At 42.6% G+C, this 23,234-nt stretch overlaps 1 protein-coding gene across 5 annotated transcripts in view; it reads left to right on the top strand.

The window, feature by feature from the left end:
* The window catches only part of TTC39A (tetratricopeptide repeat domain 39A), a 95,318-nt gene that overhangs the window by 33,171 nt on the left and 38,913 nt on the right, over positions 1-23,234 (top strand). For 2 of the 5 annotated variants that reach the window (XM_061632952.1, XM_061632951.1), the window contains 5 exons: positions 5,622-5,730; positions 6,831-6,898; positions 7,009-7,068; positions 15,441-15,602; positions 22,193-22,284. In XM_061632952.1, coding sequence (XP_061488936.1) covers positions 5,622-5,730; positions 6,831-6,898; positions 7,009-7,068; positions 15,441-15,602; positions 22,193-22,284 — 491 coding nt within the window. Of the gene's footprint in view, positions 1-3,844; positions 3,911-5,621; positions 5,731-6,830; positions 6,899-7,008; positions 7,069-15,440; positions 15,603-22,192; positions 22,285-23,234 lie in introns of all 5 variants that reach the window. The other 3 variants (XM_061632955.1, XM_061632953.1, XM_061632954.1) reach the window with 3 other exon arrangements.

The following is a 23,234-nucleotide window of genomic DNA, read 5'->3' as shown; positions in this document are numbered from 1 at the left end:
GGGCGGAGGAGCCGGCTGGCTGGGGGCGTGGAGTGGTGGGCCCGGGCCGCGGCTCAGGTGCGGCACCACCGCCCGCATCGCAGGTTTCATTCTCCTGCAGCCCTTAGGGCCTCGCCCGCGGTGGAAGAGCAGGGAAGGGCCGCAGTACCATCAGCGCAGCACAGTACGCCCTCCGCCGGCCGCTTCGGAGGAGGAGCGGGACACGGGAGAAGGACAACAAGGCGCTTCGGCCTCGATGAGAAAGAGGAGCTATTGGGCGTGTCGGGAAGGCAGCGATGAGTGGAGATAGCGCTGCTGTGTAGACCAGGAGAGAGCCGTTGTGGAGGCTCGGGAGCAGCAGGAGACGAGAGGCCCACCGGCTGCAAGCGAGCCAACCCCACCTCATGGAGCAAGAGAGGCTGCTCTTGCTAGATTCGCAGCTCAGGCCCAACTTGAGATCTGCGATTGGGAGCTGCAACTGAACTTGTAGCATCCTGCCGCATGCCACCTGCACCTCCAATTGCCCTACGCTGTGGATAAGGACAGCGACTGGGCTGCGTTTAACATCTTTAACATCTTTAAAAAGCAGCAGAGTTTGCTGGACTTGGGGCATTTTGGTGTTGTTTTAAGGGTGGGGGGCCTGCCTGATTGGCGGACAAGGAGTGGGGCATGTGCAGACCGGAGGGGGGTACCGTGGGGAGGGTGGGGAGCCATGATATTAAAAAGCTAGGCGGCAGATCCTGGAGAGGTGCGGGTTGCAGGCCACATCAGTTGAGGGGAACAAGGGATAGATGCATAATATCCATCCCCTGTTCCGGGCCTGTCCAAAACCAGAAGATAACTGGGGGACGCAGGACTCCATCCGACCTCCAACTGCTGTTGTGTAACGCCAGGTCTGTGGCGCAAAAGACAACGCTCATCCATGATATGATCCTGGATGAGGGCGCAGACCTGGTATGTATTATGGAGTGACTATAATCAAGACAAGTCTAATGGAACCTTAACAAATACTTGAGGTAAAACTAAAGAATTAAGGTTGATATAGTTATGGAAATACTCTGTGTAAATTTAATAAAACACATAAAAAATACAATGAAAAAGAATATAAAAGATATAGTATACAAAAATCAAACATTGACAAACATAATACTGTAATCTTCAAAAATGTGTAACAAAGACAATATACATCATAAAAAATGTTTCTGGTATGTACAAATTTTGTTCAGATGGTCCATTTCTTTTATGAAGAAAAGAGAAATGTGTTTTTTGTTAGAAAAGTCCAGCCAGACGCGTTTCGACAATGATGTCTTTTTCAATGGCTACTGATATGACTTCAACAAAAATTAAATATAATACGATATCCAAGGAAATATGAAGACTAGTACCAAGTTACAGTGTCTAAAGAAGTGAATATCATATTTCCTTGGATATCGTATTATATTTAATTTTTGTTGAAGTCATATCAGTAATTTCCTTGGATATCGTAATATATTCAATTTTTGCTGAAAGTCATATTAGTAGTCATTGAAAAAGACATCATTGTTGAAATGTGTCTGGCTGGACTTTTCTAACAAAAAAGATATTTCTCTTTTCTTCATAAAAGAAATGGACCATCTGAACAAAATTTGTACATACCAGAAACATTCTTTATGATATATATTGTCTTTGTTACACATTTTTGAAGATTACAGTATTATGTTTGTCAATGTTTGATTTTTGTATACTATATGTATTATGGAGACCTGGCTGGATGAGGCCTCAGCTCCTACGCTTGAGGCCATGTGCCCAGCTGGTTTCCAATACGCACAGCAGCCAAGGGTGGGTAGGCGGGGAGTGGGAGTGGCAGTCATCTATCGGGGGTCCTTGGTTTTCACCAGACCCCCTCTCCATGAGACCAAGTTTGTTGACTGCATGTACTGGAGGTTGGGCCCAAAGGGCAGTTTAGGGATTCTACTTGTGTACCGCCCACCCCGCTGCACAGCAGACTCCCTGACCGAGGTGCTTGAGGTGATCGCAGGTGTACAGATGCTCTCCCCCAACCTATTGGTTTTGGGAGACTTCAACGTGCACGCTGAGACCGTCCTCACTGGAGCCCCTCGGGATTTCATGGAAACCATGACTTCCTGGGAAATGCACCTTAGTAATACAGGGCCCACCCATGTAGCCGGTCATGCTCTTGACCTTGTGTTTGTCTCGGGAGGGGAGGGAAGTGCTCTGAAAATGAGGGCGGTTTTTTCTAACCCCGTGTCATGGTCAGATCACTATCTGGTGAATATAGACCTCTCAATGCCACACACCCTCCGTAGGGGACAAGGACCTATTAGGATGGTCCGCCCCAGACGCCTGATGGATCCTGTAGGATTCCTGAATGCGCTGGGGGATTTGGAGCCTTGGTGGATGATATGAGGAGGGCGTTGGATAGGAGAGAATACACCTTCCTTGTCCTCCTGGATCTCTCAGCAGCTTTCGATACCGTCGACCACGGTATCCTTTTGGATCGCCTGGAGGGATTAGGAATGGGGGCACTGTTTTACGGTGGCTCCGTTCCTATCTTTCAGACAGGCATCAATGGGTGGCATTGGGGGATGAGGTTTCAGACCCTTGGCCTCTCAATTGTGGAGTGCCACAGGGTTCTATCCTCTCCCCCATGCTATTCAACATCTATGTAAAGCCGCTGGGGGCCATCATCAGGAGATTTGGGCTGCAGTGTCACCAATATGCGGATGACACTCAGCTCTATCTCTCGTTTAAGTCCTCACCAGAGTTGGCTGTGGATACCGTGTCCAAGTGCCTGGAATCCGTAAGTGGATGGATGGGAAGGAATAGGCTGAAGCTAAACCCCGATAAGACCGAGGTGTTGCTCGTGGGAGATAAGAGAAGGTTGGGAGATATAGACCTGGTGTTCAATGGGGTAAGATTACCCCTGAAGGACCAGGTCCGCCGCCTTGGGGTCGTTCTTGACTCCCAGCTGTCCATGGAGGCTCAGGTTTCGGCAGTGAGCCAGGCAGCTTGGTATCAACTCCATCTGATACGGAGGCTGCAACCCTACCTTCCTGCCCATCTTCTCCCACGGGTGATACATGTCCTGGTCTCCTCTCGCCTAGACTACTGTAATGCGCTGTACGTGGGGTTGCCCTTGAAAATGGTCCGGAAATTACAGCTGATACAGAATGCGGTGGCACGTTTGATTAAGAACAGCCGTCGCCGGGATCGTATCACGCCGGTGCTAGTAGATCTACACTGGTTACCAGTTGTTTACCGGGCCCAATTCAAGGTGTTGGTGTTGACCTTTAAAGCCCTATACGATTTCGGCCCAGTTTATCTGAAGGAGCGCCTCCAGCATCACCAATTATGCTGCCTGACAAGATCAGCCACACAAGACCTTCTCTTGGTCCCACCAGCTAAAACAGCTAGGTTGGTGCGGACCAGAGAGAGGGCATTTTCGATTGTGGCCCCCACCCTCTGGAATTCCTTTCCTTTTGACCTTCGCCATGCCCCCTCCTTGATAGGTTTCCGCCGAGCCTTGAAGACCTGGCTGTTCAGGCAGGCCTACGGGATTGCTGGGGTGGGTTAGTTTTTAACGTTGTTGCTTAAATGTATGAGGGGTGATTAGTTTAATTATTGAGTGTGGTTGTATTGGTTTTATATTGTATTTTTATTTTATTATGTTGATGAACGTCGCCTAGAGTGGCCGTTAATTCGGCCAGATAGGCGACTCACAAATAAATTTTATTATTATTATTATTATTATTATTATTACTCCTTTATTTGTAAAAGATTTTCTATGAGATGTTGAAAATGAGAAAAATATATGTCTATATAGCATTTACTTCACATGGCTTTTCTTTGGTTTTTATTTCTATAGGCATTATCTCTGTTACCAACAAGAATTGTACGATTACTGGAGTTTGTTGGGTTTTCTGGAAATAAGGCAAGTTTTTTTTACTAAAAAATATTGATATTAAGAATGATTATTTTCTTGATATTTCCTTTCACATCAAATTTTACTTTAAAATAATTGATATTAATATCAATATTTTTTGTAAGAGAAAAAGGGGTAGGTAAAAGTAGTAGAGCAGACAGAACAAACTCGAATCGATACCAGCCTGTTAGGTCAATGGAATGTTCTTGAACTGGTAACAGATCCCATCTCTACTCAGAGTAGACACATTGAAATTAATGAACCTAAGTTAATCATGTCTATTAACTTCAGCGGGTCTACTCTAAATGGGACTAGCATGAAATATCACTCAGTGTTTTAATCTGCTACCATCTAGTTGCTAAAGGCCTCTACTATACAGTAGAAGAAACCCTGTATTTTAGAAATAAATTTAACCTACCTATTAATGCACATGTGGCTCAATCCACCTTTTCTACCCAGAGTCTCCTGTTCTTGCAGTGCGTTGTCTTCTGTTGATGATAAATAAGAACTACTATTTTAATGTAAGCAAATGCTCTGGCTTCTTCCTGACTAATGTAACTAATAAATTCCTGGATAACGGAATAATAGTTTGCTAAACCATTAGTGATTATGGATAAATCATGAGACTAGAAAGACTGCATTATGACTTCACTATTTAAGATTTATAATTAAGAAATTATAAATGTGGCTGATGTTTTCTTATTAACTCAGTTCTATTTGCTTTGCTTAATGAAGATCAGAAATGGGCTCAGGGAATTCCCCAGTACGCCCACTGAAAATTGTGATCACTGTCCTTTTCTTCTTTGTATTCCGCACATTGTGTGTTTCAGGAATCCTGAATGGAAGAATCCATTTAGGAGGAATGATTGATTCAGGACATTAATTCGAATGTAGGTTTTATTTTCAAAGTAGGTTATGATTCAAGGTAGACTTAGATAGCTTGAGCCAAGCTACATCAGGCTTCGTGTTGCCTCTTGGCTCTTTGTACATAATGGAGGGAAGAATTAAGCATTCCTTATCTGCATCTTTTACAGATTGCAATAGGAGTTTCAGTCAACTGGAGGGCTGGACCCCTTTGCTTTTCCAGCCTTCAGTAAACTGGAGGGCTGGAAAAGCAGCCCCTTTGTTCAGCCTAAAGAAATGGCCTTCATTATAGATTAATGGGAGCTGTGTAGGTTTGGAGATCAGCCCTCCTATGCTATTGGTGGAGCAAGTAATGAGGGCAGATGCTGGGGTAATGAGGTGATGGGGGAGTTCAGTAATGTAGATGCTGAGTGGGACAAACCTGGGAAGAAGGTGGCTAGAGTAAGGAGAGGGAAAGGTAAGGCAAGAAAGGAGTAGTGGGAATATGAAGTAATGCAGTCTGCCCACAAACGCCTCTGCCCTTCCTGCGAAAGTCATGAGAGTTCAGTGTATGTGCAATTTTATAATAATTAATTGCAATTGCATGCCTGTTGCAGAGAAACTGCAGTATCTTGTGCCCTCTGTGTGACCAAATTTTGCTATTTTGTGAAAGAGACTACTGATAACTTCATTGGGAGGTATGGCAACTTACACCGATATTGTTCTCTTGTGTTAGGTAGGAAAGCCCATTTGACTCTCTGATGCAGATACTTGATATGCTGGGAGATGCTAATCTGCCCTCCTTAGTTACATTGGAACAATTAAAGCGGACCATACGGGTAATTAATTGTCAACCATTTATCTGTCTGTGATGCAGGAACATGGTCTGCGGCAGCTACAAGAGGGCGCCTCAGTGTACAGCTTTAGGTCCGTGTTGTGTACTATGCTACTACTGTGTTATCATACCTTCATGACTTTTGTGCTAGGTAGGATTCACTTTCTTCTTCTTCTAAATGTGACCTTTCATACATCCAAATGACATGGGGACGTGAAGGAGTTATGTTCCTGCTTATGAATTTGTGCAAAATAACTTTGAAATTCTTCGTGTGTGGCTTAATTCTTCACAAATTTGATTTTCTTCAGGAACTTGGTTCCTTAATATGGATACGATATATGCCTAGCTCATCCCAACATTCCGTTTAAAATGTATTAGCACTTTCTGAACCAGGCTAATCCCAGTGATTTAATAGAAATTTAATATAATTTATACATTCAAGCATTTGGTAAGGGGTTTGCTGTTCCTTAGCCTGAGCATTCTCCTTTCCCTATAAGAAAGGTCCTACCATAACTTCTTTATATATGACTTCTGTATATATATATAGTTCTTTACTCTCTCTCTTTCCCGTCTGAACAAGTAGCATGCTACATAACACTGCTTGAGCAAAGGAAATAGGATCCCCCAACTTCTCTTTAACTTTTTTAAAAAATCTGAGCACTGTTCCTCCTGGTCACTGAGATCAGATGGCTCAAGGCCTTGCTGCAGACCTGCAGCTTAAAGGAGGTTGAGGTTTCTGTTTCTAGGAGTATGACTCTTCCAGTCTGTACCTCCAGTATTACATAATTCACTCCCCAGTGAAACCTACAAATGGTCAACATTGTTTACCTTTAGGAGACTCATTAAAACAATCTTGAGACTGTTTAGGATCCATTCAGTATTGATTATAATGATTCTCTTGTAATCAATTTCTTTTAATATCTTTGTGACACAATTATATTAGAGCTTAATTAATGCTTATATCTGACCTTAAGATAAAGTGAAGGAAGGGATGCTATTTTATTGGGTCAGCATATGCTTGTGTGCAATTTTCTAAATGTCAGAACACATCCTTCAAGAACAGAAGCTGGTCCAAAGGAGTGGCTTGGCATCTGTGTTTGTCTCTAAAATAAATAAGCCTGCTTGTTTCCATGAGTTCAACCAAATCAGACTGACTAAATTGAAAGTACTTCTGTCCCAGTCTCACACTCAATGTAAATAAAGTCTGGGCCACTGTCAATTTCTAATTTTTTGTTGTCCCAATTAATTTAGGGACAGGAAAAGGAAATGTTGAAGAAGCAGAGAAACTTCTTAAGCCTTACTTGGCTCGATACCCAAAAGTAAGATGTATCTTAAATTGCATATGTGCACATGTGTAATACTCACTATAAAAAGATGATCAAATGTGTATTAAAATTGTTGCCAATGTTTTCTGTTGGATTTATTATAGGGAGCCATATTCCTGTTTTTTGCAGGAAGAATAGAAACAATAAGAGGCAATATTGATGGGGTAAGTAAGCTGTTTTTACCCTTCCAATACCATCTTTGGGGTTTAAGAAATCTTCTGCTTTATGATTATGCCACATGATGAGAGATCTAGTTGATGGTGGCAGAATCACTTAATCAGTCAATTAACACTTTCCTATGCCATGCAGCATTACAGAAATTGTGCTAAAGTTCCTTCAGTCTAGTCACTACAGGGATCAGATGGTCACATGGTATCAACTGATCTGCTTTTTCCAGTAACACTGCTATGAGTAGAACGGTAAGACTGTTTGCTATGATACTTTCCACGTGTACCTGACCACATATTAAGGTAGGAATGGGAACATTTTTGGGCCAATGGGTCAGATCCTTGTCCCCCCACCTGAATTGGTGAGCAGGGCCACCTGTCAAGCATCTGATGTCATGAAGATGTCAGGTTAATGAACAGTGGGTGTTAATTGGTGGATCTAATCAAGGCCCATGCACACCATACCAAATTCTGGCCTGCATCAGCCTTCATTGGATCCTTTCAATCCTGGTTCAATTTGCTCAGTAGCAACCCAGTGGAATAAGGAAGACTGCAGAAAAACCACAAACTCAATACTGTAACTTAAACGAATACACTGGTTTATTGTTGTACAAAGCTTAATGATATTATAAGTTAATGAACTGATAGAAAATAAAACAAGGATAATGCCTGGAATTAAAGCAAGTTAAACTAACTGGGTGGTTTATAACAGATGCTGTTGAAGGTCGCTGATTCATAGGGGTGCCATAAGTCATAATCAACTTGAAGGCATATAACAACAACAAAGTAATGGAAATATGAACCAGTAATATTAGAATTCCAATTAAAGATAGCATTATAAAAGCAAACATTCGAGATAAATTTTCCACTTAACTTCCTCCAGCTCTTACATATTGGCTCTAGGTTCCCTAGAATATTAGATTAAAAAAAGTCATAGTTACCTGTGAGTGAACCAGCCAGAAGCTTTCAGGTGTTCAAAGCACATGAAAGCAGAGGAGAGCAAACAGCAGCAAAAAAGAAGGGAAAGTAATCCAAAGGCAATTCTCCCTCCACAAAAAAGATCTAACTAACCCAAAATTTGAATACACCTTTTATAAGTTGTTTTTGTCTAAAGAGAAAAATTTAGAAAGTCAATTTCACAGCAAAATGGTGGTCTTTATATCATTTATGGCAGAAGATGATGCTAGACAAGTCCCATCTCCCTTTAAAGTGTTTTGAACTATATAATGGTTGAATGAAAGGAGGGAATGTACCAACAGAGCCTCTTTCTGGAGAGAGGTTTTATGTTTTTTTTGGGGGGGGGAAGGATGAGGGGCTTGTGAGGTGGGGGGAAGGGAAAGTATTGGAAGAAGGTTGTCCAATGTATGTGTTGCTGGTTAACTTTTGAAAATGAATAAACTTTTTTTAAAAAAGAAATTTATTTATTTATTATTTAATTTGTATCCCGCCCTTCCTCCCAGCAGGAGCCCAGGGCGGCAAACAAAGCACTAAAAACTCTTTAAAACATCCTAAAAACAGATCTTAAAATACATTAAAACAAAGCAGCGTTAAAAACATTAAAAAAAAACAACTTTAAAAAAGAGTTGAAAACATCATTAAAAAACATATTAAGCAATTCTAACACAGAAATGCATCTTTTTTTATTTGGGATTTGGGGGTTGAGATGGATGGTTTTTATGAATCCCTTTTTCAGCCTCTGATTTGGGATCTGCAAAGGAAGAAATCTCTACTGGTCAGACTAGTTCCATTCATAAGTTAATGGATTCAGCCAAGTCTGTCAAGTGCCCTCATTAACATATGTAAGGATCCTCCAGGAGAGCAATATGGGCCCTAAGAACACTTTCAGGAGAGAGGCCTCCCCCACAACAAGGAAGTAGTTTGTGTGTTTGTGTTAGTGTTTGTCTGTTTTCAGCTCCCAGCCTTTCTTCAGACTAAGAGGCTTGCTTGCTTTCTGTGTCTGAACCCCCAAAGCTATGGGCTGTGATCAGTGGTGTGCTGGAGCCGGCTTGCACCGGCTCGCAAGAGCAGATTGTTAAATCTTCAGGAATTTTGCGAGCCGGTTTTTGAACTCCCTGCTCTCCAGCTGATCTTGTCGGAGCAGGGGAAGATCAGCTGTACCATGCGATCAGACCCCCGTGCTCCAGCTGATTGCGCCAGAGGAGGGGAAGATCAGCTGTAGTGTGTTACAGCTGATCTTCTTATCTTCTGGCACAATCAGACTCCAGCTCTCCACCTGATCGTGCTGGAGGAGTAACTAGAGAAATAGAAGTAGTAACTAGAGAAATAAGGCTGATCTGGTGTGACTTATTCTTGATAAATCCATGCTGATGTTCAGGTAGTTGAAATCACCATTACTATTATGTTTAAGTTTTTATAACTGTTTTAGAATGCATTATCCATGTCTTCTGGTTGGCTGTGTGATCTAAAACAACAACACTTTTGTTTCTCTCTCCTATTCCCATCCAGAGACTTTCACAGGGCTTCTGCTTTGGCGCATTTCCATGCAGGGTGTATACATTATTTATATATAATGCCACTTCTCCCCTTTTCTTTTGGGTTGATTCATTGCTATAATCCATTCACAACTCTAATTTATTATTTTATTTATTCAATGTATATCCTGTCCTTCCTTCCAGAATGAGCCCAGGGTGGCAAACAAGTGATGAAACACAAACAAAAAATCTATAAGTCCTCTTTAGCTTACCGATCAGACTGCAAAATGATACCGATCAGACTGCATTTACCTCCCTGTACTAGAAGTTCATCCTATCGGTTTTCCATATGCCATGTATATAGCCATCAGTGACATGTATGTTGCATCTTCCCAGTTCCCTTCTATATTTATCTGCAAATTACTGGGTACCACCTCCACTCTCCTGCTTTCTCCTTTATCTGAAAGATTTTTTTAAAAAAGATACAGTATATGCCTAATTAGTGATCCAATGAAAAGATCCTCTGTGTGCATAAAGATATGCCTAAGTCTAAGATTGTACTCTCTAAATGGATGGGTAGCACAGCTAAATTTGAGAGTGGGAGAGGAAAGCCTTGATTCAATTCCCCCCAAACAGGTGGCTAGTAGTATCAAAGCTGTCCATATTAGGAAACATGCATGCTGACACATATCAAAGTTCATATTGTGATTGCTAGATGTTAGAGAAGCCTTACACAAATTGAGAGCCACAAAGCTAAATGAAACTCACCAGCCGTGAGTGGCAGCCACCAGGGTGCACAAGATCTCCTGGGTTTGTTGCCTGCCTGGCAGGCTGTCTTGGGAGATTGTGAAGCACCTAGAAGACTGGATGCCCTGATAAATTTGTGAATATTTTGCAACTCCTTCGTGACAATATGACAGCAACAATTTTGGACAACAATGGCTTTCAGAGCAATCCATTCAGAGTCGGATCAGGTGTAAAACGGGTGCATCATTGCTCCCACCTTATTTGCTATCTTCATTGCTATGATTCTACACCTTATTGAGGGGAAACTTCCTACTGGTGTGGAAATCATATATCAAACAGATGGAAAGCTTTTTAATCTCAGTAGGCTGAAAGCAAAAAGTAAGGTAACGTCAACCTCTGTCGTAGAACTTCAATATGCCGATGATAATGTAGTCTCTTCACATTCAGAGAAAGAACTTCAAACTATCCTAAATGTCTTTGCAGAAGCATATGGAAAGCTTGGGCTCTCACTTAATATTAAAAAAACCCAAAGTGCTTCATCAACAGGTGCGAACTAGTCCCTCTGTAGCACCGTCAATCCAGCTTAATGGTGTGATGTTGGAGAACGTTGATCATTTCCTCTATCTCGGCAGCCATCTCTCTGTAAAAGCTGACATCAATGCTGAAATTCAGCATCATCTGAGCTCTGCGAGTGCGCAATCTCCCGAATGAAGTGTAGAGTGTTCGAGGATCGGGATATTCGCAGGGAGACCAAAATGATCTTCTCCTCTTGTGGCGCAGACTCCCGCACTCCACCTGATCACGCTGGAGGAGGGGAAGATCAGCTGTAGTGTGCTACAGCTGATCTCGGGGGCCATCAGACCCCCGCACTCCACCCTTGGTGCCATTCAAAAATAACTTCTGACTTTTTGCTAGGTCATTTGGCAGAATCTAACACTCCCTCAGTTTCCCATCTCTAGTCTCCATAAAGATGGAGCATCTCAAAGAAGCAGTGGAAATTAGAAAGCCTAATTGCTTGGCTGCCTAGGAGAGAAGCGGTTTTTGAGAGTGGTGACTACAACTGTGGTTGCTTTGTATGTGTGTTGCTCGGGATAATTGTCCTCTGTTGTCAGATCTTCTCTGCTTGCTTGTTGTGACACACAAGGAGGAACAGAACAACATGATATGCTTAATTATTTTCTGGTAGGCCAAGTTCCTTTAGGGAAAGAAGAGTAAGAAGAAGCCACGACAAAACTTATCAATTGGAGGAGTTTATTCTAGAAGAAAACATGGAACATGAATCATTCTGCTGTGGCACATCATACCAGAGTCATAGCTGCCAAGACAGGATTCCTGTTTACAGATAAATATATGAGGCTGAAATCTAGATTACACAAGCCTCAGTACATTACAATGGACTTTGTTTTCTTCCTGACCCCAGAGAGACTAAAAAAACCCTACATAGCTGTTAATATGTCTACGTCTCTGGGCTCCAAGTGCCAATGCAAGAGGCCAATTAGTGTAAATTACAAGAGGGATACTAGTCCATAGAGATCTAGGACCACGATTTGCAGTAGCTCATTCCTCAAATGATAAAGATCTTGAATCTAATGGGAACATTTCTGAATCTCTGATAAGCTGAATCAAAAATGGTATTTGAACATGCAAAGGCTTTTTTAGGCTTCCAGTGACATAAGGGCCTTATCCCCAGAAGGTTTAAGCAACATATCTCAAAGTTGGGCTCCTGCTGGGAGGAAGGGTGGGATATAAATCAAATAATAAATAAAGTCTAAACCACATGGAAATCCCTAATTCATCAAATCCAGCACTCCATAAACCATAGATGCACCATCTATTCCCTGAGCTTTCCTCACCTGAACTTCATGGATTTTGGATTTCCAAATTACTTGATCTCACATTTCTGAAATGAAACCAATGCATCAGGAATTCTCCATTTTTCCATTGTGAATATTTCTTATTTTTTGTATATTGTGCATATTCATAGCTTGCCATAGCTTTCTGTTCTTTCATGTGTCTTTCATCCTATATTATATGCATTAATAAAACACTGTAATAAAACAAAATAAAGGCAGACTTGATCTTATATGATACAACCACATTTGTGTGTGTATGGCTCTTTACCAATGTGCAGGAATGCATGTGTGCATCAATAAAACAATGCTCAAAAGGAAACTAGATGTATTCAACATTCAGTTCATTTTTTTCTCCGCTTTTGCAGTGTATCAGTGCATTATGCATTGGTAATGTAGGACCATAGGAAGCTGCCTTATACTGAGTCAGACCATTGGCCATCTACCTCATTATGGTCTACACTGATTGGCAGCAGCTCTCCAGGATTTCAGAGAGTGAGTCTTTCCTAGCCCTACCTAGAGATGTTGGGAATTGAACCTGGGACCTTCTACATGCAAAACAGATGCTCAGTCACTGAGCTATGACCCTTTCCCAGCCTAGACTAGGTGGAACTAACTTGTTATGGCATCAGGTTATGTGCACCACAGTACCAGACATATCTAAGAAACATGTTGCTTACCTGCCCTCCTCTATAAGATCCCAGGACGGGTTGCCATAATATAATCCTATAACTAAAAGCAAGCAAAATAGTTTATCCAGTTTTTAAATCAAGTAAATCAATTCCAGACAAGTTTTTGTGGACTACAGTCCATTTCCTCTGATGCATGTCATCAAATGGGCTGCAGTTTATGAAAGCTTATGCCATGATATATTTGTCCACCTTCAAGGTGCCACAAGGCTCTTTGCTGTTTTTACTTAAGCAGACTAAAATAGGTAGAAAGGCCATAAGGTCAAATTGTGTGTGCATGTACTGAGTTAAAGAGCAGTACTTATGTAATAGAATCTGGAATACAAACGAAAGACGTGGTGGAACTGAAGTTATGTGTGGTATTGTATGCATATGTATATTCTGATACATGTGCTCATGTTCTATTTGCGGGCTTCCCAGGGTGTCTGGTTGCCCTACTGGACTAGATTGCTGGACTAAATTTGCCTGTGGTGACATCCAACAGGGCTTTTCTTATGCTCATTTAAAGCAATAATGGCTTAACATTTTCAGTCTGAGGGCAGCGTTCTAGGTTGGCCAGCCTTCTGAGGGCTGCCTGCCTGTGGTGATCATGGCCAAAGTTTCCACTCAGCATTTGCTCTCATGTGCATGCACTGCAATTGCGCAGCATATACCACACACACTCTCCACTCATGCAGTCTCTTCCCTGCACTCAAGTATTCACAGTCTCTGTCTCGCTCAAAGAGAGGGGGAGGGGATCATCCTTAAGACTTCATGAGAGATTTTCTGTTATTGGTATGGAGACAGGGGTTATCAGGGGGAGAACACTTCCTCACACTTCCAGCATGCATCTATGCCAAGGTAGGTGAGAGCCGGTTGCTAAACATTTACCAGCACACCACTGGCTGTGATGGACTGTTAATGCTGTGATTCTCTCCATCTTAAGCTCAGGTTGTGTATAAGTGTAAATAAACCATATCTTGTAAAAACATCACAGTCTCCGCTGACGTTCATTCCAAGGAAACCAACCCCTGTGTAAAGTGCAGGAACCCCTGGAAATCTCTCACCGCTTAGAGACTGGGGTGGGCACAACAATATTAATTAGCAAACTGGACCCTCAAGTTTGAATTATCCAATAAATTTACATTAATTTCAGTGAATATGGATGAACCCCCATTATACATATATGTAGACTATGAATTACCATAATCTGCCTGAGAGGGGAACAAAGGAGAGTAACAGAGACCCCTGCATCAGTAATTTTACACACAGGCACCTTTGACCAGTTCAACACTGCACTGGCCTGCAAAATTATGTTGTGCATTCATTTCTGTTTTGTGTTCACACAGCTGTGTACTACAGCTCCTTATTGGGTTGCTAAGGTTTCACATTCTTCTGGCTGGCAGCAGTGACAATGCATTCAGAAATCCAAGCAGCTTATACACAAAAATGGCATAGACAGGGTCAAAGTGTCATCCATCTTGCTTCATCTTGGCTGCTCTGCTCTGTGCATTCACTTTCCATAACTGCCACGTGCGGACCTAGCAAGGACCGGATTAACAGTGGGCAGTCCCACTCACCTGAGCCACGGAGCTGGGGGAAGTCTGCTTTGCCAGCATATTCCCGGGGGGGGGGATGCACTGCCGAAGCAGACCCCTGCAGCATTGAACCCTGCCTCCACCCATCAGCTGACATCACCCAGTGTGTAGGTGTGTGTGGAGGGAAATAGCTTCGCAGGTTAACTTGGACCCCCTGGCATGCCAAGATTGGCCCATGGGCCAGAGGTTCCCCACTCCTGTATTAATGTAATATTCAGAGACCCTTCTCCACCTGCAACCTCATCTATGGAGGAGATGACCTTCAGCTGTGGTGCCCTAGCCCTGGACTGCCTTCCCAGGGAAGCTCATCCATTGTGGAGTCTGATGTGTTTTCATCATTGGGCAAAGACCTTTTTATTTGCCTAGGCATTTTTTATCCTTTGAACCTTCTGATTTTAGCTGTTACAACTTTTGCTGCTCTGCTGTTTCTCTGTCTCTGTCTCTCTCTGTTATGTTTTGAGGTTTTAAAAAAATGTTAGTATTTTCATTTGTACGTAGGCCCCTCTGAACTTTAAAAGTGGGATATAAATACTTAAACAACTGGAACATCCATGATTATTAGCTTCAAAGGTGAAACTACTACTACTACTAAACTGTGAATTAATTGGCACTTGGTTTGAGAGCCAGTATGGTGTAATAATTAGTGTGTGGCTAAGGCTTGGGAGATCTAGCTTCAAATCCCTCCTTAGCCATGGAGCTCACAGTGATTTTGGGCTAATCTTGTCTTGCTCAGCCTAACCTACCTGACAGGGTTGATGAGGGGTTAAAGGGAGTGGGGAGAGGCAGAGTTATATCTGCCCCCTTGGAGGAAGGGCAGGATAAAAATCCAACAAAATAAAGAATATTTCTAAGCAAAGTTACTGATGACCTGTGCTACACTCTCTTCCTCTTTCCACAGAGATAGAAATGGTCTTAGTATGTAATTGACATAGTAGCAGTGGTGCATGGCTTCTGAACCTCTTTTTTCTTTTTGTGGCCTAAATGTGTGTTTGGCAAGGATATTTTACACTTGCACTGATTTTTTTTTTTTAAGTGAGGGTTGTAGTCATGTGAGGGTTTCTCTTGCTTTTCCAGGCCATCAGAAGGTTTGAAGAGTGTTGTGAAAACCAGCAGCATTGGAAGGAGTTCCATCACATGTGCTACTGGGAGCTCATGTGGTGCTTCACCTACAAACGTCAGTGGAAGGTGGCATACTTCTATGCAGACCTGCTGAGCAAAGAGAACACCTGGTCAAAAGTGAGTAAAATGAAGATGTATAGATGAGCCCATCTGTGAAGGAAAGATAACTTATGATGCCATTTTGATCAAACAATTTTCAAATAGACTTATTCCAAATGGCATTTTCAAATACCATTGAAAGACTGCTGAAAATATAAAACAAAAATACAATAGTGCAATTACTAGATGGGTGACCAATGTCAAGAGTCCCAAAGCTTTTACCATACAGTAGCTGACACTTTCTCCATTTAATCAAGATCAAGTGCCATTTTCTGTTCCAAAGAGCCAGAATTCTTAAGAAGCCAGGAGAAGCCTATAGGTTTGCTCTTTTCTCTTACACACTTGCTGAATAGCTTAGTATGAAAAGAAGCCATTTCTGGTGGCTCACTTCCACTGTGTCCCTGATTGCAATCTTTTAAATTTTCCACAGAGAAGTTATTGGTTTCCATTAACATCTGTGTGAGAAAGTAAAGGGCCTTGTGATGGACAGTGTTTCCATTTCTAAAGATTGGGTCAACTTAGACTTGGACACGTTATCTTTTCTAATACCCCAAATCCCTCACCTCCCTGTTTCAAGAAGCTTGTTTTGATAATAAATGTGTGTTCAATTTCCTGTGTAGGAATCCTGTCTCACTCAGATAGCAAGATGTGTGTTCTTGTGTCATCTAGAAAAAAGGTTCATACTTGAATGAGTTTTGAAATCCTTGTGTGCTTGTGCTTACTTGTCAATAATTGGGTAGTTTGTCCTCTGCCCGACTTGCTAAAAGCTTTTGTTTGTTAATCCCGATGGGATACACTTTCAGTCCAGCTAAAATGTTTTGTAGCAGAACCAACTGCTACTCTGGCAGGAGAGATATTCCAGTTGGCTGAGGGGTAAATGTTCTGCGTCTCTTTTGTTCTGACTTCTGTGTGTCTTCATTTTGAAGTGGCTTGAATTAAATTATTAGTTAAAACCATATAAGTTTAGGCTCCTTCTGACTGTAAGATCTTGAGCCAGGCAGTGTAGGAATCTTGCATTATTATTCACTAATTGGCAAAAAACCTTGCGGTTTAAGAACATACCTATAGCCCACAGCTATTCTATCAAACTTTAAAAAGCAGGGAAATTGGGCGGCTATAGTGAATGCACCAGGGGAGCAGGATACCTGACCTCCTCTCTGAGGTGTTGTACTGCCCTACAAATTTATCAAAATGCAAACACAATTTGGGTTGGTGTTTCACAGTCCAATCCACTTCCTGTGTAGCTTGGAATAATATGGTAACATGTGCCTCTGAGCATATGGTGAGTGGTGGCAACACCTGCAATCAGCCCAAATAATAGAAAGAAGACATGTGGTGTGCTGATCTTGTTTTAGTAGGGAGGAAGCAACATTATTAAGACAGTTGACACAGTGGGGCACGCCACCTGAATACTTGGAATATATTAGCCCTGTTGAGGTGTTATAGAAATTGGGAAAGTCCATTCATGAGGGGTTGGGGCTGTGGAGATGAGCATGCTAGGTCAGTTTCCCATTGCGAGTTGAAAGGTGATTGTTAGAAACAGGGAGCCTCTTATTTGCAGAGGCTTCCCCACATAATTGGAATGCTGGAAAGTCAGGTTTCTACATTGCTCTGAGACCTTAGGAAACAGGAGCAGAGGAAGCTGCCTTATACCAAGTCAGCCCATTGGTCCATCTAATTCAGTATTGTCTACACTGACTGGCAGCAGCTGTCCAGGATTTCAGATAGGGAGCATTCCCAGCCCTGTCTGGAGATGTTAGAGATTGGACATGGGACTTTCTGCATGCAAAGCAGATGGTCTACCACTGAGCTATGGCCCTTCCTAAATGTGTAGAAGGTGGCTTCTTGTTTCCAACAGTCACCTTTCAACTTGTGGAAAATAATGGAGACATAGATGGTCCTAGTTTGCTCATTCCCCTCTTCACATGTTGAATTTAACAGTTTCTATAAAGTGGGTCTAGACCTTTCCCAACCTTTGGGTCCCCAAATGTTGTTGGACTACAACTCCCATCAGCCCCAACCAGCATGGCCAATGGTCAGGAATGATGGGAATTGCAGTTCAGCAACATCTGGTGATCCAAATGTTGGAAAAGGCTGCTAGAGTTTTTCATTATAGGGGATTTTAAAGGCATTCTTCAGAAGCTTATTGAAAACAGGTGAAGTAATGGCATCTGTTGATGGTTTGACTCCTTGGAGATTGTCTAGGTTCAATCACAGCAGGAGTTAAAGGAACAACTCTGCATCAGTTGCAGAGCTGCAACTAGGAATATTATTGCAATGGGGCAGAATGTGGCTCCTGTCCCAAACAGTGGGGCACCCTCCATCTCAAGAGTGTCACTTGAGAGGAGAGGGAGACATTTACCTTTTTTGGGGAGAAACGTTAATACAACTTCCTGCCATAGTCACCTACATTTTTACTTATGTGCAATAAAAGGGTAGAAGTTGCATCACTCTTTTTTCATGGACCTTTATATTGGAAACTGTGGTCAGTTTATCCTTTGGTAATTACAGTTACAGTAAGGAAGTGATTGTCAGCCTTTTTGGACCAGAGGGCACATTTCAAATTTTGAGAGAGTGCTGGGGGCATCAGTCACAAAATGGCTGTCATGGGTGGGTGGCATAACAAAATTAGAGAGCAGTCATGGTGAAGAGTTTCCCATAATTGTATTTCCATACAAGAAAAGATTTGACCTATTGAATTTCTGCCTGCCATACAGCTGTTAAAGACACAAGAACCCTATTGTCCCCTAATGCCAATCCTAAACCAAAAACTAGGCTGCCATCCTGTAACCACTTACTTGGACGTAAGCCCCATAAAAGACAAAAACTTAATTCTGAGTAGACATGTGTACCATTGTACTGTAAGTTAACTATACAGTGAAGTCCCTGGTCTTTAGCTCCTAAGCATGCCTAAATTTCTTTGCAAAGTTTTCACATTTGCCTTTTGGGGAGGGGAGGGGGATTCTTTAACATTCACCCACACATATTGTATGGCAGTATTTGCAGAAAATAGATTCTAGGGGCTACCTGATCTCAGACAAACCAAGCACAGGAAAGATGCTTCCTGGTTACTAGAGAAAAAGGAAGGGCAAACTATGGAAATTCCAAGAACTGGGGGGAAGGAACAGAAGCAGGAAAAGTACACAAAAAGGGAGGTTAAAACAGCAGCCCCTTAGGTCCTGAGAGATTCCTATTGCCTGGTGTTCAATCACAGCTCTGACTTCACTCATTGACTGGTAACACTGATAGGCAGGAGCAGCCAGGCTTATTTCACATAAATCACTTAGAAGGGTACCTGCACATTTTGCTCCATAACTTTCTTTCTAGAAGAGCTAGAGACTTATTTTAAAAAATGAAAGCTCCGACTCTGGGCTACCTGCTGAGGGCACCACTGAAGGCCTTTGTGGATGTCATGGCACCTGTGGGCAACAGGTTGGCGACTCCTGCAGTAAGGCTTCACTCTTACAGTAATGGTAACCTTGAGTCTGAACTGTACCATTTTAGACTGCAAGTGAGTGCTCATATGCCTAAGTGCTTCTCCATACCAAAAAAATTGCCCACAAAAAGAAATTCCTCAGTTTTCTTTATAGAGTTGGGCTTTTTAAAATGTTTGTATGGAACAGCATTCAATCATGTATCTCCATCTTCACGCTCATATGATACAGCCAAACACAGATTTACCACATTCACTGAGGACACAGCCTAAGAATAGCCTGCTTGTGGGATGACATTGCAAAAGACAATGCTTTTGAACAAGGTTTCCAGCATGATGGTAGCTTTTTTGAGCCTGAAAAACAGTATTAATCAGCAGAAATCATGCCATCCTTAGGAATAAACAAAGGTCATTTGGCAGAAATAGAAATGGCTGCAGCCATGTATCTGCGATTTAGAATATATGTTCTCTCTGTGTGTGTATGCACACACGCACGCACGCACACATATATATTGAATGCACATAGCAACTATATATATATATTGATTTTTTTTCAAAATAACAAAACAGTAAACCAACAGCTTGGTCAGCATGTTCACTTCCTACCAACACATTACAGAAGTCAAACATCCATCTCTCCAATTCAGTCAAAACATTTATTTATTTATTAAATTTATTTATTTATTTATTTATTTATTAAATTTATTAGTCACCCATCTGGCTGGTTGTCCAGCCACTCTGGGCGACGTACAAGATAAAAAACAATACATTAAAACGTTAAAATTTAAAACCGTAACAGTAAAAACCTAACCCACCCCAAAAGCCTGCCTGAAGAGCCAGGTCTTCAAGGCCCGGCAGAAGCTCATCATAGAAGGGGCATGGCGGAGATCATTTGGGAGAGAGTTCCACAGGGTGGGGGCCACTATTGAAAAAGCCCTCTCTCTAGTCCTCACCAGTCTAGCTGTTTTAACCGGTGGGATCAAGAGAAGGTCTTCTGAGGCTGATCTTGTTGAGCGGCATCCCTGACAATGCTGGAGGCGCTCCTTCAGATAGACTGGGCTAAAACCGTGTAGGGTTTTAAAGGTCAAAACCAACACCTTGAATTGGGCCCGGTAAACAACCGGTAGCCAGTGCAACTCCTTCAGCACTGGAGTGATGTGATCTTGCCGGCGGCTGCCTTTAATCAGACGAGCCGCCGCATTCTGTACCAGTTGCAGCTTCTGGACCGTTTTCAAGGGTAACCCCACGTAGAGCGCATTACAGTAGTCTAGGCGAGAGGTGACCAGGGCATGTACCACTGGTGGGAGCAGATGGTTGGGAAGGTAGGGGCGCAGCCTCCATATCAGATGGAGGTGATACAGCGCCGCCCGGCTCACAGCCGAGACTTGAGCCTCCATGGACAGCTGGGAGTCAAGAATGACCCCCAGGCTGTGGACCTGGTCTTTCAGGGGCAATCGTACCCCATTGAGCACCAGGTCCACATCCCCCAGCCTTCCCTTGTCTCCCACAAACAGTACCTCGGTTTTGTCAGGGTTCAGCTTCAGCTTATTCCTTCCCATCCAGCCACTCACCGACTCCAGGCACTTGGACAGGGTTTCTACAGCCAACCTCGGTGAAGATTTAAATGAGAGATAGAGCTGCGTGTCATCCGCATACTGATGACATTGCAACCCAAATCTCCTGATGATTGCCCCCAGCGGCTTTATATAGATGTTGAACAGCATTGGGGAGAGGATGGAACCCTGTGGCACCCCACAAGTGAGAGGCCAAGGATCCGAGACCTCATCCTCCAATGCCACTCTTTGGTACCTACCAGAGAGGAAGGAATGGAACCACTGCAATACAGTGCCCCCCATGCCTAACCTCTTCAGGCGGTCCAGGAGGATAACGTGGTCAACGGTATCAAAAGCCACTGAGAGATCAAGGAGGACAAGGAAGGTGCATTCGCCCCTATCCCACGCCCTCCTCATATCATCTACCAAGGCGACCAAGGCTGTTTCAGTCCCATGTCCAGGCCTGAAGCCCGATTGAAATGGATCCAGATAATCCGCTTCCTCCAAACATTCCTCCAAAATGACTTTTGAGAGCCTGGTAGCTGACAATCTGACTCTCAGCCATTAATATATGTGAAAAAGGGGGACCAGATCTCCAGAAACATGTCCTCCATCCCTTGTCCCCTTTCTCTCTGGGCCTGATGCATTAAATGTTCAGGGAGTGCCAAACCTGTGTGAACCAGGCAGCTAGAGTACATCCCTCAGGGATGTTTTCAGTGCCACGCAGTTTCCAGATGCGCTGCCCCGAGTAAATGTATAACCAGCTCCTGGTAGTGCAACTGCAGTTCCCCTGGAATAGACAGCAATGCTTGTAACGGGTTCGGGGGCAATCCCTGACCTGTTGCAGCTGAGACGACCTCAAATACCTCCATTCAAAAATTCTGTATAATAGGACACTCCCATGTGCAAATACATACCTCATGTATAACACCCCTCCAACACATGGGCGACATCTCTACATGCATATGGTGCAGTCTCACCAGGTTAAATACCATCTGTTCATCAAACTGAGCATGGTTTCCTGAACTTTGACTGAAGTGCATCTCAGTGGTAAACACTCCCACATACTATTCCAGCCCCTACTGATATCTGAACCCCTAGAACATCTTCCCAAGCTGCTTTCAGTGGCGAGTCTTATGCACCTCTGAAATAAGTCAATTGTATAGCCTTGATAATAGACCCTTCCTCTCCCCCTTTGGGTTCAAACAGTGGTGCTCAATTATTGTAAAGAAACATGTCCCTATCCCTAATTGCAACAACTTCTTTGCCAAATCTGGAGCAAGAATATACAGTAGAGCCTCACTCATACGGTGGGTTACGTTCTGGACCCCCGCTGAAAAGCAGAACTCATTGAATAGGATGATGCGCGACGCCTGAAAACCGCTGTAAAAGCGGAACAAGCACTGTGTGAGTGCTTTAGTCTAATTGCATCTAATTGAGACCGCCGCATTAGCGAAACACCGTAAAGTGAAGCGTCGTAAAGTGGGGCCCTACTGTATGTTCTAAATAATTTTACTCCAGGTACTGCAAGGCTGCATCCCTTAAAAGTAACACCATGCTGATGTAGAAGATGACGTGAATATAACTTAAGGATTCTTAATTATGCATCATTTTCATTTTAGGCTACATACGTATATATGAAAGCAGCCTATCTCTGTATGTTTGGACCAGAGGATTATAAGCCCTTTGGGGATGATGAAGTTGCACTATTTAGGTAAGATTTTCCAAGTCTTCACAATGCATATCCCTGGAAGAGAATATTAGTAATGAAAGAAGTGCCTTCTGTGTTTTGCCCAACTCTATACCTAAATTGTAACTTTGTACATTCCTCCATACTTAATACTAAGTTGTATTTTAATTTTTGTTTAAAAAGATCTAGTGGAATCATTCCACAACATTACTTGATTATTGTTTTCATTCTACTACTTGAGGCTAGGTGACAAATGTGAGTGGAGCAACACATGCAAAAATTAACTTTTCTATCTGTTATGTGCCTTCAAGTCGATTACGACTATGGTGACCCTATGAATCAGTGACCTCCAATAGCATCTGTCACGAACCACCCTGTTCAGATCTTGTAAGTTCAGGTCTGTGGCTTCCTTTATGGAATCAATCCATCTCTTGTTTGGCCTTCCTCTTTTTCTACTCCCTTCTGTTTTCCCCAGCATTATTGTCTTTTCTAGTGACTCGTCTTCTCATGATGTGTCCAAAGTTTCATCATTTTAGCTTCTAGTGATAGTTCTAGTTTAATTTGTTCTAACACCCAATTATTTTTCTTTTTTGCAGTCCATGCTATGCACAAGGCTCTCCTCCAACACCAGATTTTGAATGAGTTGATTTTTCTCTTATCTGCTTTTTTCACTGTCCAACTTTCACATCCATACATAGAAATCGGGACTACCATGGTCTGAATGATCTTGACTTTAGTGTTCAGTGATACATCTTTGCATTTGAGGACCTTTTCTAGTTCTCTCATAGCTGCCCTCCCTAGTTCTAGCCTTCTTCTGATTTCTCCACTGTTGTCTCCATTTTGGTTAATGACTGTGCCAAGGTATTGATAATCCTTGACAAGTTCAGTGTCCTCGTTGTCAACTTTAAAGCTACATAAATCTTCTGTTGTCATTACTTTAGCCTTTTTGACTTTCAGCTGTAGTCCTGCTTTTG

Source organism: Rhineura floridana, chromosome 6 (assembly GCF_030035675.1).
Source record: "Rhineura floridana isolate rRhiFlo1 chromosome 6, rRhiFlo1.hap2, whole genome shotgun sequence".
NCBI classification, from domain to species: Eukaryota; Metazoa; Chordata; class Lepidosauria; order Squamata; family Rhineuridae; genus Rhineura; species Rhineura floridana.
This window is presented reverse-complemented; position numbering and strand designations above follow the sequence as displayed.